The sequence below is a fragment of the Physella acuta genome, unplaced genomic scaffold, assembly GCF_028476545.2.
Source record: "Physella acuta isolate Inbredline_101_S28 unplaced genomic scaffold, ASM2847654v3 ptg000361l, whole genome shotgun sequence".
NCBI classification, from domain to species: Eukaryota; Metazoa; Mollusca; class Gastropoda; family Physidae; genus Physella; species Physella acuta.
The window spans coordinates 332,384-349,156 of record NW_026731880.1 but is presented as its reverse complement, the minus strand read 5'-3'; the positions used below and the strand labels follow the sequence as shown (position 1 = coordinate 349,156).

At 33.0% G+C, this 16,773-nt stretch overlaps 1 protein-coding gene across 1 annotated transcript; it reads right to left on the bottom strand.

Moving 5' to 3' along the window:
- Positions 1-571: 571 nt before the first annotated feature.
- LOC131941406 (nucleosome assembly protein 1-like 1) lies at positions 572-2,040 on the bottom strand. The gene has a single exon (XM_059300657.1). The coding sequence runs from the start codon at positions 2,032-2,034 to the stop codon at positions 826-828; it is 1,209 nt and encodes a 402-aa protein (XP_059156640.1). The 5' UTR covers positions 2,035-2,040; the 3' UTR covers positions 572-825.
- Between the last annotated feature and the right edge of the window lie 14,733 nt (positions 2,041-16,773).

Sequence of the window (16,773 nt, the reverse complement as noted above, 5' to 3'; positions counted from 1 at the left end):
CCCCCCCCCCTCGCTACGCTACTGTAGTCTCGTAGTTTTTGATGCAAGCAACATGGCTGGGTTTCCAAGTATTTTTAACATTTCAACTTCTATTTTATAAAATCATGAAAGCGAGCTTACCGAGAGGATGTTGTTAATGTACCAGGACTTTAATATGTGCACTTTGAAATTAGTTAGAAAATGTAATACAACTGGGAATGTAAGGGGTCATCCATTTATGACGTCCACACGGGGGAAAGGGGGGGAGGGTCTGAAAAAAATAGACTTGGAGGGGGGGGGGAAATAATTAAAAAAAAATGTTTGGACGTCATATATGGATAACCTCTAAAGAGATTTACGTACCCGAAGGCGTTATTTATTTAATCAATTCATACCTCAACAATGTACGTTATTTTAAAACGTATGTTCCGTGTTTTACGCCATGTTTTTGTGTCATTTTCTACGGATAAAAGTTATTTTATAACAGTACTTGTAACATACATTCATGAACCAAAATAATTAAGCAGGAGAACAAGTCAAATGTTGGGTAAAATGTATTTTTTTTTTCAGAAAATATACTTTAATAACAGGTTCTACAGATATTTAGAATGTATTTGCTTGCAACAATGCAATGAAAAAGCAGCACCAAATTTAAAAACCAGACAACATGATAAAAATAACAAACTATTGTTTTTATGTAAATTTAAAGATTTTATCTGGAAGTAAACACAAAGTGGAGCAAGTCATTGGACATCTTTTATGTCTGAAGTAATTGTGAAGTTTGTGTTTCGTCTTGGTTGAGTATCACAATTTTCTTTAAAACTAGTAGCCCATTCATTCACAGTTCTATTGCTGTTTGCATTCATTAGGTTTGCCATGGGTATCAGGGTTGAAATCTGCATCTGCTTCTTCATCATATTCTTGATCTTCACCCTCCTCATTTTCATCATCCTCATAATCATCATTGTCTATGGCCTCTCCAGTGAAAAAAAGAACTGCCCTAGGCACTATCCTCTCTCTTATAAAATGGCCAATCTCAAAATCAGCACCCAATAAGGCCTCTACTTCTTCATCCATCTCTGACTCTGAACCTTCAGGAACTGCAGGTGGGTTAAAGAAATTAAAGAAAGAATCTGCTTGAACTTGTTTTGTAACAGTTCTTGTTAAACCTCTTCCTTTATGTTTTTGTTTCTTTTTTATCTGTTTCACAGTGACATTCTTCCCTTTGATCCAGTTAATATTGCACCCAGTGCACTTAATGATTTCTGGACCCTCATAAGAAAATAGATATTGAGGGCCTGGTTCATAGCGCATTTCATAAAGTTTAATTAGTACTGGGTCTGTAAAGTATTCATTGGGCTCAAAATGAAATTCTAATGTGAAACCTACATGGTCTTTATCATGTATAATAACTTTGATATCTTGTAAATGTGTCAAAATTGGTTCATCATGTTCCTGTACCATTTCAGAAAGCATATCTACATTCTTGAATATTGTTAACGAAAAACTGGGAATACCTTTAACATCCTCTTGTTTTTTCTCCTCACTATCCCCTCCGGCTTCTTTGGCACCCTCAATACAAAGCTTATCTTTTAGTTCTCCCTGTTGAGAAGCGGGAGTTATTTTTCCTTCCTCATCCTTTTCATCATCTTCTTCTTCCTCACTGGGCCAATCACATTCCTCATCAGTGGGCTCTCTACTAGCAGTTAAGATTTCTTTTCTCTTTTCAAACAACTGTGAGTACTTCGGTGCATATTTCAATTCCAAGGCATTGACCTCTTTATAAAATTCAGCTTCAACATTAATAACCTCATTCTGTAGCTTTTTAAGAGCCTTGATACGTCGTTTGACCTCCTTGGGTAAACTCTGAATATAACCAGACGGAGAACCAACAATAGAACACAGCTTATCTTGAAGTGCTGCTAAGACACCGGGGTTTTTCATCAACTGATTTGCTATTGCCTGACTATCACCTCCTTCCCCTATTTCTTCGGCATGATCTTCCTCTTCCACTTCTTCAACTGCATCACTAGAAGGGTTATCTGGTTCTGACATTTTATGGCTCTGTTCCCTAGGCCTTTGTTATACTGATATAAATGTATTAGAGAAAAAAAAATTGTAACTCACAATAAAACGATTGCAGAACATTTTTATTAGATTTTATTGCAAGTCTTTAAAAATGTTAAATACAAATATAAGGCTTTCAATTTTTGCAATTACAATACTGTTTTAATAATTACACGAATTAAAACTAAACATTTTGAAGTTCTTTGTATAAAACTATTATGGTCTATAAAATATTACACTCTGTTTTTAAATTGAAAGGTGCTTAATTACACAATTTCGTATATTTTACTCGGCTTTTTATTTGTGGCAGATTTGCATTGTCTCCCTTGAAGACATTAAATATTGCATTTAACAGAGGGAGGTAATTACTATAGGTAAATAAACATGTTTATTGGTAAAATCAAAACTATAATAAAATGTAAGATCAACTTACATTATGAGAAAGGCAAGTGTTCACATAAGAAAAGTAAATGGCTGTCAGCATTAAGAACAGAACATGCAACAGTCGTGGGGTTAGAACTGTTTCATCCTTTTTTTTCCTCACTGTTTTTCAAAAAAAAAATCACAAAATGTGGCTGTTACGGATGATTTAAATATACACAATGGACGGGAGTACAACATCGATAGTTCGCCCTGGGCGTCGAAATATGTAGCTGTGATTCTAACTCTTGGCGTATACTCTATCATCTGACTACACCGTCACCTTGCCATTTATACTACATAAAATACCTTTTTATTTCCTCGTATTTTTGTTCCATCTATGTATATGCACTGTCTTATCTGAGTCATGTTTTCCTAACATCATATTACGCTAATTGTCTTTCAACTAACACTGATTTTGATAAAACAAGCATGATCTATTAAAAAAATAATTATACCCAATGTTTGCCATTTTTTTTAATACAATGAGGTTATTTAAAAATGCTCTAATATCAGAGCTGGATTGACTTAGTGACTTTATACGGACACAAACCATTATACACGCCAATGTTCAAATCATTTTAAAAAAGTATAGACCCATATCCCTACAGCTATAAAGTATTAACGAAAACACTAGCTAGGAAAGTACATCAAGGATATAATTCACCGAGACCAATACTACAGCATCCTAGGGAGGAACATCCAGAATCGCACCCATCTTTTGAGAGACAATATAATATAAACATATAGCTGGCAACCGATAGTATAGATCAATAGAAAACATACAATACAGTTGATGATACACTGCTAAGGAAAAAAAAATGTGTGCATACAACCTTACCTAAAAACATGGATTAAAACCATCAACGCAGATGCACACAACGGCCTTCTTATAAAAAATACACCCAACAAAGCCATACGGATAAAAATTCAGTTAGTCAAGGCTGTCCGCTATCCCTGCTACTAAATAACCTTAGTATGGATCCTATGCTAGAAAGTATTAGACAGGATGTGTGTATAAAAGGATTCCCATGCTAATCACGAGGGCCAAGAAAGCGATCACATACGCAAGACATGAATTCCCTACCACCGACATACAATGAAATGAAGACAAACTAAAACCTTAATGGGATTTGAAAGATGTTGTGGAGGTAAAATTAATGCAGAGAAATCGAAAATAATGGGACTAGGTAGATAGAAAGGCTAAGCAAAAACATACGATACAACAATCACAATAACAATAACAATACGGTAGAACGTATGCAGAAACTTTTTTTTTGTTAATAACAATGGTCAAGTTAAATTATTATAATTGTTTTAAAAATACATTCGGTGTTTAACACTTATTTTTCCTCATTGTATCACTTACCATAAGGTAGACACATTTTCTCTATTTAATTCTTTGTTTTTTTTTAACATTTTAAAATAGTAATAATGGGTCACTCATTGTATTTTTTTTTTATAATGTGTTGTGTTTATTCAAAGCTGGAAATTTGTAAGCATAAAATGCACAATGAACACGATTTTAAAACCAATAAGACCAATACTTTAAAATCTGGCTTCACTCAGTGAACATATCAAGTTTGCTAATAGTCTAAACATTAGATTTCTCCAGAGTTAAGTCCAATTATATAAAACATCTGACATTCTGCACGAGTGAGCAAGACTCAAATCTTCCGAGAATTTAAAAATAATTTAAGATGGTCTGGATGATAAATCATACATGACTTGATAACTATACTAAAAAAAGTAAACAATAAAAATGATGACATTGAAACTTGGATGAGAATCTTGCGAGTCCTTGATGCTTGTATCTGCTGAAAATAGTTGAATAAATCATCAACCATGGCCACGATCGTTTCCATTAACAATTTCAACTCCAGCTTCTGGAATAAGCCTTTTTGTTTCAGAAATTCCGTTTTTGGTCCCAGGTAAATCAACATAACTTCTATCAGACGAGTCGACATTTACTTGACCAATGTCTAGTTGACCTACGCTACCAAGTAAAAATTTTTAAAACAAACAAATTAAACGGCTGTGTAATGTTATTTTGCGGGAAGGGTTTGGTAAAATGAGGTGTGATATCATTTTAATGGAGGAGGAAGCAAGTATCATCCATGACCACAACAAAAAGGCAGAAGTTGCCTATCTGCATCCCATATTTTTAAAATGTGTTTACTATTTGTTTAATCGCTTATGTTAAAGTCAACCTCAGTAATGATTCCATTAATTGGAAACACCAACAGACTGACTATGTCATAATGTAACGACTTCTAGTTACTGTCTCTGCCAGGGTGAAAATGCCTCAATATCAAGTCTTCTATTCAACAGTCTCTATCAGTGTGAACATATCTCAATGTAAAGTCTTCTATTGAACTGTCTCCGTCAGTGTTAACATGTCTAAATATAAAGTCTTCTATTCAAATTTCATTGTTTGGTAGGTTGTACATATTTAAACATGCTATACTGTAATACACACATGTAAATGTTATGCAGGCCGTACACATATACACATATTCCATCCTAACATAGTTGTACATATGTATACATAGTATACCCTAACAGATGTACATTTGTAAACATATTACACAGCGGGTAGCCAATAGCTGTATGTGATCCATCATTGTTACTATACATCGACAATAAACTTACATTTGTTTAAAATGAAAGTGTGAACTCAGGAGTGTGTTTTGTTTAAAATTAGTAAGATTAAAAACACAGTTACTTCAATGGGAACAAATCAATACCCCAAGCATTTTGTTTTAGTAAATAGATAACACAAAATGCTTGACTTTGTTTAGTTGCTTACCATAATTATTGGGGTTATTTTTAATCTAAAAGAACAAAACATTATTATTTTTGTTTAAATGCTCCAAAGTTAGTGTAATCATTCCTAAAATCCGTTTATTAAGAAAAAAGAATACGTATAATCTACTATTACTATGATTTACAATTAAAATAAAATAACGTATCAATACTTTCTTCTGTTTATTACAGTTTGCAACTATTAATTGGTATATTAATTGATTATGCGTGTCTTAGTATTTTTTTAATGTATTTATTTTTAGGGTCATACTAGAGTTTTCCAATTAACGTTATATGAGATCATTTAACCCATATTCTGCTAGCGTCCCACTTATGGGACGCTTGTAAAAAAATTGCTAAAATTCATTAAAAACTAGTAAAAACACAAATTATGTTTCTTTGCATTTGAAAATGGTTAGACTATTGAATTTGTGTGTGTTTTGAGCAAAAAAATAATTTAGAAAATGTTATAGCGCCGGCTTTGCAGGACTTGTCAAAATGGCGGAAAAAAGAAAACATGCGCACAGGAAAATGCATATCTTCTAAAATATTAACATTTTAAGTGCAAAATACATTTGAAACTTGTAGCAGTACCATATTACTATCTGATAAAAATTAAGAGTAACACATTTTTGTAACTACTTTGTTATATCAAGTGTACAATAAGCGTCCCATAAGTGGGACGCTAGCAACGAAAGGCCCCATGTAGATTGATACACAAACGTCACATTTATTGGACCCTAGCGAGAAACACAGATGCAAATGTTTATGTTAAATGGTTATTTATAGTGAAACAATTGTTGACTTTGTTAACTGTTGACTTTGGGGTGTTAAGTAGTATTTATATATATTTAATTATGACCTTGACCTATATTTATGTAGATTGTTACACAAAAAGTAACATTTATTGGACACTAGCGAGAAACACAGATGCAAATGTTTATGTTAAATGGTTATTTATGGTGAAACAATTGTTGACTTTGTTAACTTTTGACTTTGGGGTGTCAATTAGTATTTATAGATATTTAATTATGACCTTGACCTATATTTACTTATATATTATTGTATGAAAAAATTGAAAATATTGAAAAACTTACATTTTTTTTAAGTTTTCAGAATTACACTAACTGATGTATTTAATACCTTTGAATATAAACTAATTTAGTATTGCTGTAAATTTACTAGTGCGTGATATTAAAATTATAACAAACCAGACTAATAACAAAGGTCAAGATTTATGTGAAACGATTCAGTCATGGGGGTTGGTTAACACTCTTCATATAAGAGAGCTCAAGCTACATATAACAGAAATGTGAATTAGCTGTATACTGTTGTCATGCCCCAATAATATTCCCCTCCAAAGGTTCCAAATACCAGTTTTACTTTGTTAACTTTTACTAGGCTTTGCAAAGGGATTGCTGGTGCTAGATTGGGAGCTGTTCGAATAGTGAGGTGCATACATGAATGAGAGCCATGAACACTCAATACAGGCCCCCAGAGTCGGATCCGGGCCCTAGAAATAAGATGTCTGATGTACACCTATGAGGGGGGGGGATAGGGAGGGTAACAAAAGAGAAGTTGGCTGGATGACATCTGGGACTGGACCGGATCGTCATTTGCAAATTCACTGAGGGCAGAGTTTCTTCCAGGCAGGAGGGGGGGGGGGGCTCTGCCCACAGAACAAAATGGAATTTATATAGAAAACATACTTTTATCAGTGTCCACCCTCCCCCGGAAATTTAAGCCCCCCCCCCCCCCCCCCCATTGCAAATTTCAAGTACGCACCCCCAAAAAATCAATTTTTAATATTTAATTATATTACATTTACGATGAATAATAACAATAATTGTGATCATGTGTGTATAATTAGATGTACTAGTCACAGCTTTACTTATTTCCAAGTGTTGTTCACTTTGATGGATGCTAGATTGAAAGAAAACTAGACTTTTGAACATAATTTCTACATTTTAGACCATGGTATGGCTAACCCAATTGAACATTATCAGTATTTTTAGCTGCCCTAAACAATGAAATCATTGACCCAACAATACAAAATCAGTATACAGCTTAATTTTTGCGAGATTAGCCATATTTCGTGATAAATGATTTTTTTCTTCAATAAATGTACATGGAGCCGTTCGTTGCTAGAGTCCCATTTATGGGACGTTTTTTAAAAAATTCGATTTTTCAAAAAGTATTGATTTAAAAAAAAATCCATAGTCATTCCTTTATTCAGTGCCCAAAAGCTAAATCATATCAAAAAATTATAAAAATTTGAGACCTTGGGATAATATGGGTTAAGTTTTCATAGCTCTGTTGTAAAATGATATTATTTTTTAATGAGGCTAAAAGAAGCGCCGTTTTGTCTGATGTAAAAGTTTATTTATTTATTTATATTTTATTTTTATTTTCAGTAAACAAATGCCAACACGTGTGTGAGTGCATTCAGAGGTTTACATTAACAACATTTACATACAAGTATTACGGTAATGATCTTGGCAAATACGTGGTGAAACTAAGTTTGATATGTACAAATATCAAAAGTGGAACTATTTGAAATAACTGATTGGTTGTAAGGACCTGACAAATGCGAGAAAATGAAATTTATTAAGGTGCATGCGGCTCTTTTGCTGTCAATATGCGGCTCCCCAGTTCCATAAATTTTTTTGTCAAAACTTAAAAAATAGTATACTGTTAACCAGAAACAACTTTAAACAAAATAAAAAACAATAACGATAGGTGGAGTAGAGCGTATATGGACAGCTGAATGCCGCTGGGCATTAGCAGTATTTCTTCCCGACTTTTTTCTCCAAGGGGGGGGGGGGGGCGGCACTTGTAATTTTCGGAAGGGGCGTACTAAAATTTCTGGGGGAGGTGGGACACTGTTAAAATTATATATTTTCTATATAAGTGGTAGACTTTCTCCTGAGGGTGGGGGCGCTCATAGAAGATACATGAAAGAAACTCTGGACATTAGGCCCAGCCCCACAACTGTGATGTGTCCCCGAGGTTCATATGCATGTTAATGGCTCTTTAAAAATTTGAAAATTTTGCAGATTGTATCTTTTGGCACTTCCGTCTAATAAGGTTGCCGACCCCTGACATATACTTTTCAAAAACTAAGAGGAGGGGGGGGGGTGGGATAGTGAACATAAGCAATATATATTTTAGTTAGCATCAACTACAATTTTGTCACGTTATTTTAAAACGTACGTTCTTTGTTTTAGTTCATGTTTTTGAGCCAATTGCTACGGATAAAAGCTATTTGATAACAGTACTTGTTACATACATTTCCAAAGTTAAAAAATCGAGCACCAGAACAAGTCAAATGTTGCCTAAAAGTATTAAAAAAATTAACTTACACTTTCATGTTAAGGAAAACATTCATTAAATAGATTGTATTGCCTGTCTTTAAAAATGTTAAATTCAAATATAAGGCTTTCAATTTTTGCAATTACAAAAATGTTTTAAAAACTATTCAGCTTATAACTAAACATTTTGCACTGAAATGAAGACGTAAATTGAAACCTTCACGGAATTTGGATGATGTTGTGGAGGTAAAATTAATGTCGAGTAATCGAAAAACATGAGACGAGGTAGATAGACACGCAAAACAAAAACATAAGACACAAAAATCACAAAAATAGACAGATTATAGGCCTACCTGTATGGTATAACCTATAAAGAGATTCCGACAAAAAAGACAAAGACACCTGTACAAAATGGGAAAAAAGTAAACAAACAACCAGAAAAACTTAATTTTAAACTAAATAAAAATACGTGTAAATAGTATCGTTTAATTTGTGTTTGATGTTGTCGTTACATTTGTAGCAATGTGTTGTTAATTGGATATATTTTATAATAAGTTGTTGTATACGAAATTAGTTATGATCTATTTTACTAATATTATCTGACGTTCAAAATAATTGATGATTTAATTATGATACCTTTTTTTTCCAAAAAATGAACGGGGCAATTCGTCCACTCAGGTCAGATGGGTTACCTGACTCCGTACATAACCCATATCAGATAGTACACTTTGATCTTAGTCAAAATGTCGAGAAGAGAATCGGTGCAATAAGTAACTCGACTACTCCGACCACTAATTTAAATGACAGTTTCAACAACTTAATTCATGAGTGTATCAACATAATATTTAACACACGCACAACTTTAAATTGAGCTACATTTGACCATCTCTTTTAGTAACGCATACGTATCTTACATTGTTACATCGTTTATATATTAGTTTATGTTAAATGTATTCATATGATTCGATACAATGTTGCCCATATGTTTTTATGTGTTTGTTTTATTTGTCCGATGCTGATATTTACCAATATTTTTTTTCTTGTTTGGTTATTGTGCAAGGGAAATAAGTAACTATTAAATAGACCCTTTGGTAAAAAAATTCTAAGCAAAAAAAAAATTAAAGTGACTTTCTAATTTTTCTTAAAATTAGACGTCTATTTTACAATAAAGTGTTTAAAATAAAATACAAAAAAAAAATAGATGTGATTTGTTTAATGTTTAAAATACTATTAAAAATGCAAACTAGAAACACAATAGCATTAATTCTTACTCATTTAAAAGACAGGCGAAGATATCGTTACATCTATATTACTAGTACAGAATCATTGTTGGGCGTTATATCCCAATTCTTTTTAAAGAAAATACATGTTGAGAACAGAAAACTCTGTACAAAATACCCATAATAATGTACATTGCTATTTCTTTTTTGATGTTGTGTATTGTTATGCTTCACTATTAAAAGTAGAACACGTAATGTATTTAGCTGTATGCATATCAATTTTCGCTTACAAAAGAGTACCAGCTATATAATGAATCGTCCATACATGACGACATATCTAGAGAGAGGAGGGGATAGAAGAGGAGGGATTGATGATGATAGAGAGAAAAATAAATCAAACGTTATTGCAATAAAAACTAGAAAATGAGTTTTAATTGTATTTGCGTTGTCAAGAAAATCGAGCTTAATTAAAGTTTAATTAAGTCGGGAAAATATAAAAAAAATAAATTAATTACATTAACGCCTTTTTACTGTAATTTTGAGCGAGGCGTTTGGTAAAATGAGGTGTGATATAAATTTAGGGGAGGAGAAAGCTCCTTAACCATTACCTCAACCAAGGCAGAAATTGCGTATCCTCAAATTTTTAGAAATATATTTAGTTTTGGTTTAATCGCCAATGTTAAAGTCAACTTCAGTGATGATTCCATAAATTGGAAACGGCAACAGAATGACTATTTCAAAATGTAAAGTCTTCTAACCAACCGTCTCTTTCAGGGTAAAGATGTCTCAATGTAAAGTCTTCTAACCAACCGTCTGTTTCAGGGTAAAGATGTCTCAATGTAAAGTCTTCAATTTACTGTCTGTCATGGGGAGCATGTCTTAATGTAAAGTCTTATATTTAACTTTCAAAAACATTGTTAAGTAGGTTGTACACAATGTAAACATATTACACCGTAAAACGGCCATACACATGCTAACATGTTACACCTCAACACACAAATTTAAATGTTATGCAGGCCGTACACATATACACATATGTCACCATAACCTAGTCGTCTATATTCATACATATAATGGCACCCTAACACAGCCGTACGTAGATAAATATATTATACACCGTAATATATGAGGACATAATAGCGATATGTATAATTGAAATATATACACCCTAACATATCGAGCGCAACATAGCTGTAAGGGATCCATCAATTTCACTATACATCGACAATAAACTTTCATTCGTTTGATCAAAGTGTGAACTCAAGAGTGTGTTTTGTTTAAAATTAGTAAGATTAAAAACACAGTTACTTCACTTGGAAAAATTCTATAATCCTCGCATTTTGTTTCAGTAGATAGATGACACGGTACAACAAAATGATTTACTTTGTTTAGTTGCTTATTAACATAATTAATTAATAGTTTTTAATGATCCAAAGTCAATGTAATCATTGCTAAATAGCAATATATATATAAAATAAGTATATGGGTGTTGTATGTCAAGTAGGTCAAGTTGTTACAATTACAACAACACATACCTGGTAAGTCTAGCTATCTTTAGACTCCAATAGGTTGAGAAAAAAGCCACCAAATCATATACTTAAAATCAAACAATTAATTAATATATAAATGGCCTTTTGACTTCAAATCTTTATCTTGACATCACATTATCAATGTATGAAACATGGAGATCAGGTTCAGTGGACCATGTAGTCTTCACAGTTTAGAAGTACATGGTGTCTGTGAGTTTGAAAAATAATCCCTACTGTGGCATGTACAGTTTACTATGATCGATAATTAGAGTTACCAAGCACTCAAAATAAAAATGATTTAATTGCCTAAAAATATTGTGATCTTCCTTTCAATCAACATATATTGCCCATTTTTCATAAACACAGTCAATGACTTTTATTTGAAACCTTGTTTTCAGAAGCCACTAGTTGAAAATAATATCTTGATTCAGTCTGTTTTTTTTAATATCTCAAGGACGTTTGGTTGTTCATGTTTTGGTCAAGTCTAGTTCTATTGATGATAATGAAAAAAACTTAACATGTTTTGATACGAGATTATATTTTGGTTATCTGAAAAAATAGACTTTTGCGAATTAAGTGGACTTTTGTAGGGAGGTTGTCCAAAATAATTTTAAAATATGTTTGGACGTCATATATGGATGACTTCTAAAGAGATTTACGTACCTAGAGGCGTTATTTATTTAATCATTTCATACCTCAACAATAACGTTTTTTTAAACGTATGTTCCGTGTTTTACGTCATGTTTTTGTGTCTTTTTCTGTAGATAAAATTTATGTTATAACAGTACTTGTTACATACATTTCCGATGTTAAAAAATCGAGCAAGAGAAGAAGTCAAATGTTGCTTAATTTTTTTATTTATTTTTTTTTTAATACTTTTATTTGCAATTAAAACAAGTACATCAACATCCAATTTTTTAACATAATTTTGAACGCCAAATGAAAACGAAATGTTTTGCAAATGTACATAATGAATATTTACATGATGTGTTGTATTTGATTATAAAAAAAAAATTGCAAAGGATGACAGTAAAAGGGGTGAAGGTCAAATGAAAGTGTCAGAAGTCTGGGTGGGGAGAGGAAAGGAAATTTTTCAGAGAGGGTCAATGGGACAGTGAAGCATTTTCTATGTAGGGAAACAACTTAAGTTGACTAGTTGAAAGGGTGTTGTAGTGGTCGCATTGAGTTTTCAAAAGGTTGCAGTGTGAAAGATGAGGGGAAAGAGACAAGATTTAGAACTTTAAATAAGTTCTGGATATTGATGTTGCGGTGGGTGGTGGGGTCGTTGGAACAGTTAAAGGGATTGTGGGGTTATCATGTCTGGGGGTAAAGTGGATAGAGGGCGAGAGAGGAGGGGGTAGATTTTTATTTTATTTTTTATTAATTCAATTGTTTTAAACATTTAAATCAGTAATAATAATATATTTGATAGATTTTACATAGCATCAAAGACATGAACAATGAACATCAATTGCATATATAAAAATCAAAGGGAAAAAATAAAATGGCATAAGAACTAGATTAAAATAAGGTGTGCAAACTAGGTTTCTCTTCACTGCTTAGTTTAGTGTGCTGCGGAGTCAAAAGTTCACACTGTAGCCACCCATGGACAGAAATAGAAACGGCTGTGGGAGAAGTGTCTCTGTAATCACGTACTGATCTATCATTCCAAAACTTTCTATGACATAAAATTGACCCTTAGCAATGAGGGCACGCTACCTTGAAATGTCCGCCAGTCCGGTTGAGTGTGGGGGGGGGGGGGGAAGTGTGTGTGTGTGTGTTGGGGGGGGGGTTGAGGTGCGTATCTCTTTCTACCATTCAGGTTGTGCATTTTAAATGTTGCTTAAAAGTATTAGAAAAATAAATTTCCATTCACAACGCATGACACAACATAGCATTTGTTAATAGATTGTATTGCATCTCTTTAAAAAATGTTAATACAAATATAAGGCTTTCAAATTTTGAAATTACAATAAAGTTTCAATAATTAATCGAAGTAAAACTAAACATTGTGAAGGTTTTTGTAAATTATTATTATACTCTATAAAATGTTAGACTCTGATTTTAAATTAAAAGGTGTTTAATTACACAATCTATATATATAATTCTCCTCTTCGAGCCGTTAGAAAACAAGCTGCAAACGCTCTCCGTACCTCCCCACCCCTACATGGTTTTAGTGAGCTGTGTTCACTCTAAATGTTTACAAGCAGAGCCAACGATTTTAAACGTAGGGGGGGGGGGGGAAGGGGGGGGAAGGGGGGGGGGGTTATGGTCCTTAACGAGCTACTTATAGTGTTTTAAAGAAATATTTTCAGTGTCAGCGTTGGTACTGTCGGATTCACAAATTATGAATTATTGAAAATTAGAAACAACTAAATAGCGGCGTATGTTATGCCGCGGGCCGGCTCGTGTTGTATATTTTACCCGGCTTGCTATTTGTGGCAGATTTGCATTGTTTCCCTTGAAAACATTAAATATTGCATTGAACAGAGGGAGGTAATTACTCTTAGTAAATAAACATGTTCATTGGTAAAATCAAAACTATAATAAAATGTAAGATCAACTAAAATTATGAGAAAAGCAAGTGCTTACATAAGAAAAGTAAATGGCTGTCATACATTGAGAAAAGAACATGTAGGTTCTGTTTCATAATATTTTTTTTTTCTCACAGTCTACTATTTCCATCAGAAAATGTCACAAACTGTGGCTGTTACGGGTGATTTAAAATATAAAAAATTAACAATCACAATAATATACAGATTGTATCTATGTGGTATAACATATACAGAGAGTCCGACAAAAAAAGACAAAGACACCTGTACAAAACTAAAGGGTAAAAAAGTAAACAAAAAACTAAAAAAAACCTACAATTATACTAGTTTCGCTAGGGTAGCAAAATTGAATAGACCCATTATACCCTAAATTATATGTATATCAACCAACATAACAATTTCCACCAACTACATCAAACAAACAAACAAAAAAAAAAACATATTAGATCGTTTAGATTTAAAAACAACCACCATACATATTTTTTTTTAAAGTATGTAGTTATTACGAAGTGTTATTATTGTCATTGCAACTATGAAAACATTTCTCTGATGGTACCTAGGATTGTGGTCTGCCACCTCACTTCTTGTAGTCTTTGTTTCGTTATTCTCTCCCTGTATTTTACATGGCTATTTAAAAACGAAATTATGTATGTAGTGCGTCAATTGTCTGAAGTCTTGCAAAAAAAGGTTTGAACTGTGTTTGATTTGCCCTAGTATGAGGGTTCTATTGTAATGTTATTTACTGACAATAATTAAAATAGCCCATGTATTAGCTGATCAGTAAGGTTCCATTAACTACAACATTTAACACGTTTTGTTTATGTTTACAGACCGCTGATCATGTCATAATTAAACGGTTTTAAATACAATACCTGGTAAATACAACTTGATGATTATGTATCAGGGTATTTAAGACTGATATTTACTACACCTTAGATTCATCGTTTGGCTTTTTGTTGTGAACTAGGCACGATCTAGCAAGCCAAATTAGTTGTGCGTGTGTAAACGTTTACACTTTATTTTACACGAGCTGACCCGCGACGTAGCAGACGCTGCTATCTAGATGTTTTATTTTCTGCTGATCAGCAATTCATAATTTGTGAATTCGACACAACCTCCCCACCCCTTCCGCCCACAGAAAGCAGCCGTTTTCAGATGGCAATGAAAAGATCAAGCAGAAATTGTTACCTCCCCTTCGTTTCAAATCGTGTACTACTAAATTATCTGACCCTTATAGTCGTCACTAGTTCAACTCGGCTCTATAATTGTAAACATTCGTGAACCATAGCTCACCAGACTGGTGGGGGTGGTAGCGATATGTGAGTTTGCGAGTTGACCACCTTTATAGTCTAATTTAGTAGAACTAACAACAAAGTTAACTAAACATTATGTTGTGGCTGTTTGATGTCTAAATCATTAAAACATGAGTTAAAGTAAATATTGAATAACAAAATTAAATAGTCGAGTCTATGTCTATATAAATCCAGAGGGTGAAAAACATTGTAAACTATACAGAGGAAAACTGCTTGCCTTCGCAATACAATTTATATTAATACGAGTTAACTAACCATGTAAGTAGGCCTACACATTGACGCTATGTGCAATAACACCTTGATGATATCACACTAAGCTTTATATTGCGCTACATCTGACCAGCTCCAAAAGTGTCGTCTACGTATCTTACATGGTTACACATTTTCTATTTTAATTTTATTTTAAATTTGTCTAAATGATTAGGAACACTGCTGGCCACATATTGTTATTTTAGTTTACCAATACATACATACAAATCTTACCGATTTCTTTTTTAAGAGTTTTTACAAGGGACATTATCACCTATTTAATACTCATAACAGGTTTGGTAGGTCTACATGATTTGGAAAAAAATAAATAAAACGAAACAGACATACAGTTTTTGTGTCGTAACATATTTAAATTCTATATACAGTGTTATAATAATAAACAAATTTGTAGGCATGTGTTTATCTGTAAATACTAAATTAAAAACTTCAGTTTTCTTTTGTACATATATGAATGACAAGTGAGAATATCATGTATTTAATGTTCGTTCGATATTTCCATTGTATTTCTCGTGTGTTGATCCTTTTCATTAAAAAAGAAATACATATTAAATTGTTCTTAGTATTTAAGAAAAAAAAATGTTTACTTAGGAGCCCTTAAGTACGTCCACCGCCCGTTTAACGATAAAATATTTGTAGATAAAATATGCTTTGCTCAGTGTCCGCCCACCCCTTAAAAGTCTAAAAGAAACACTCTACATGCAGACCACTTTTAAGATTAAATAAATACATTAGGTAGTATTGTTGGTGTCTTTATTATTGAGTATCGCTAACGTCATTATTTTTGTGGCAGTAGAATTATTTACTCTAGAATCAATACATTTAATTATTTTCTTTTCGTGTGTCTTTGAAAGAAACACTGTGGTGAAGGAGAAATAAAAGTCAACGTCAGTCGGACGTGACAACTCACATCACCAGATAGGCCGAACTCGTGAGACGATGGGTGACTGTGACAGACCTGTACTACAGACACGGACACGATCTTAGGAACCATGTAGCGACAGTTTAAACTTTAAAGACTGGTTTAAGGGAGGCAATAACTAAAATATATACGCTTTACACTAGGTTAGGTCACTGCCCTTGTTACATCGGTAGCAACACATAATGCACTAGACGTAGTTGTAAGTTGCCATTAAAACGTTCCATAAAACATTCATTATTGAATACATATTGATCAATATGGAATACATATAATTCGAACAATGATGAAAGCTTTAACAGTTATGCTAACTTAAATGGTAGCCATATTTTGTTTTTACTTTAAGCATTCGTATGGTCTGTAACGACAACAGATGTGACAATGACACAGG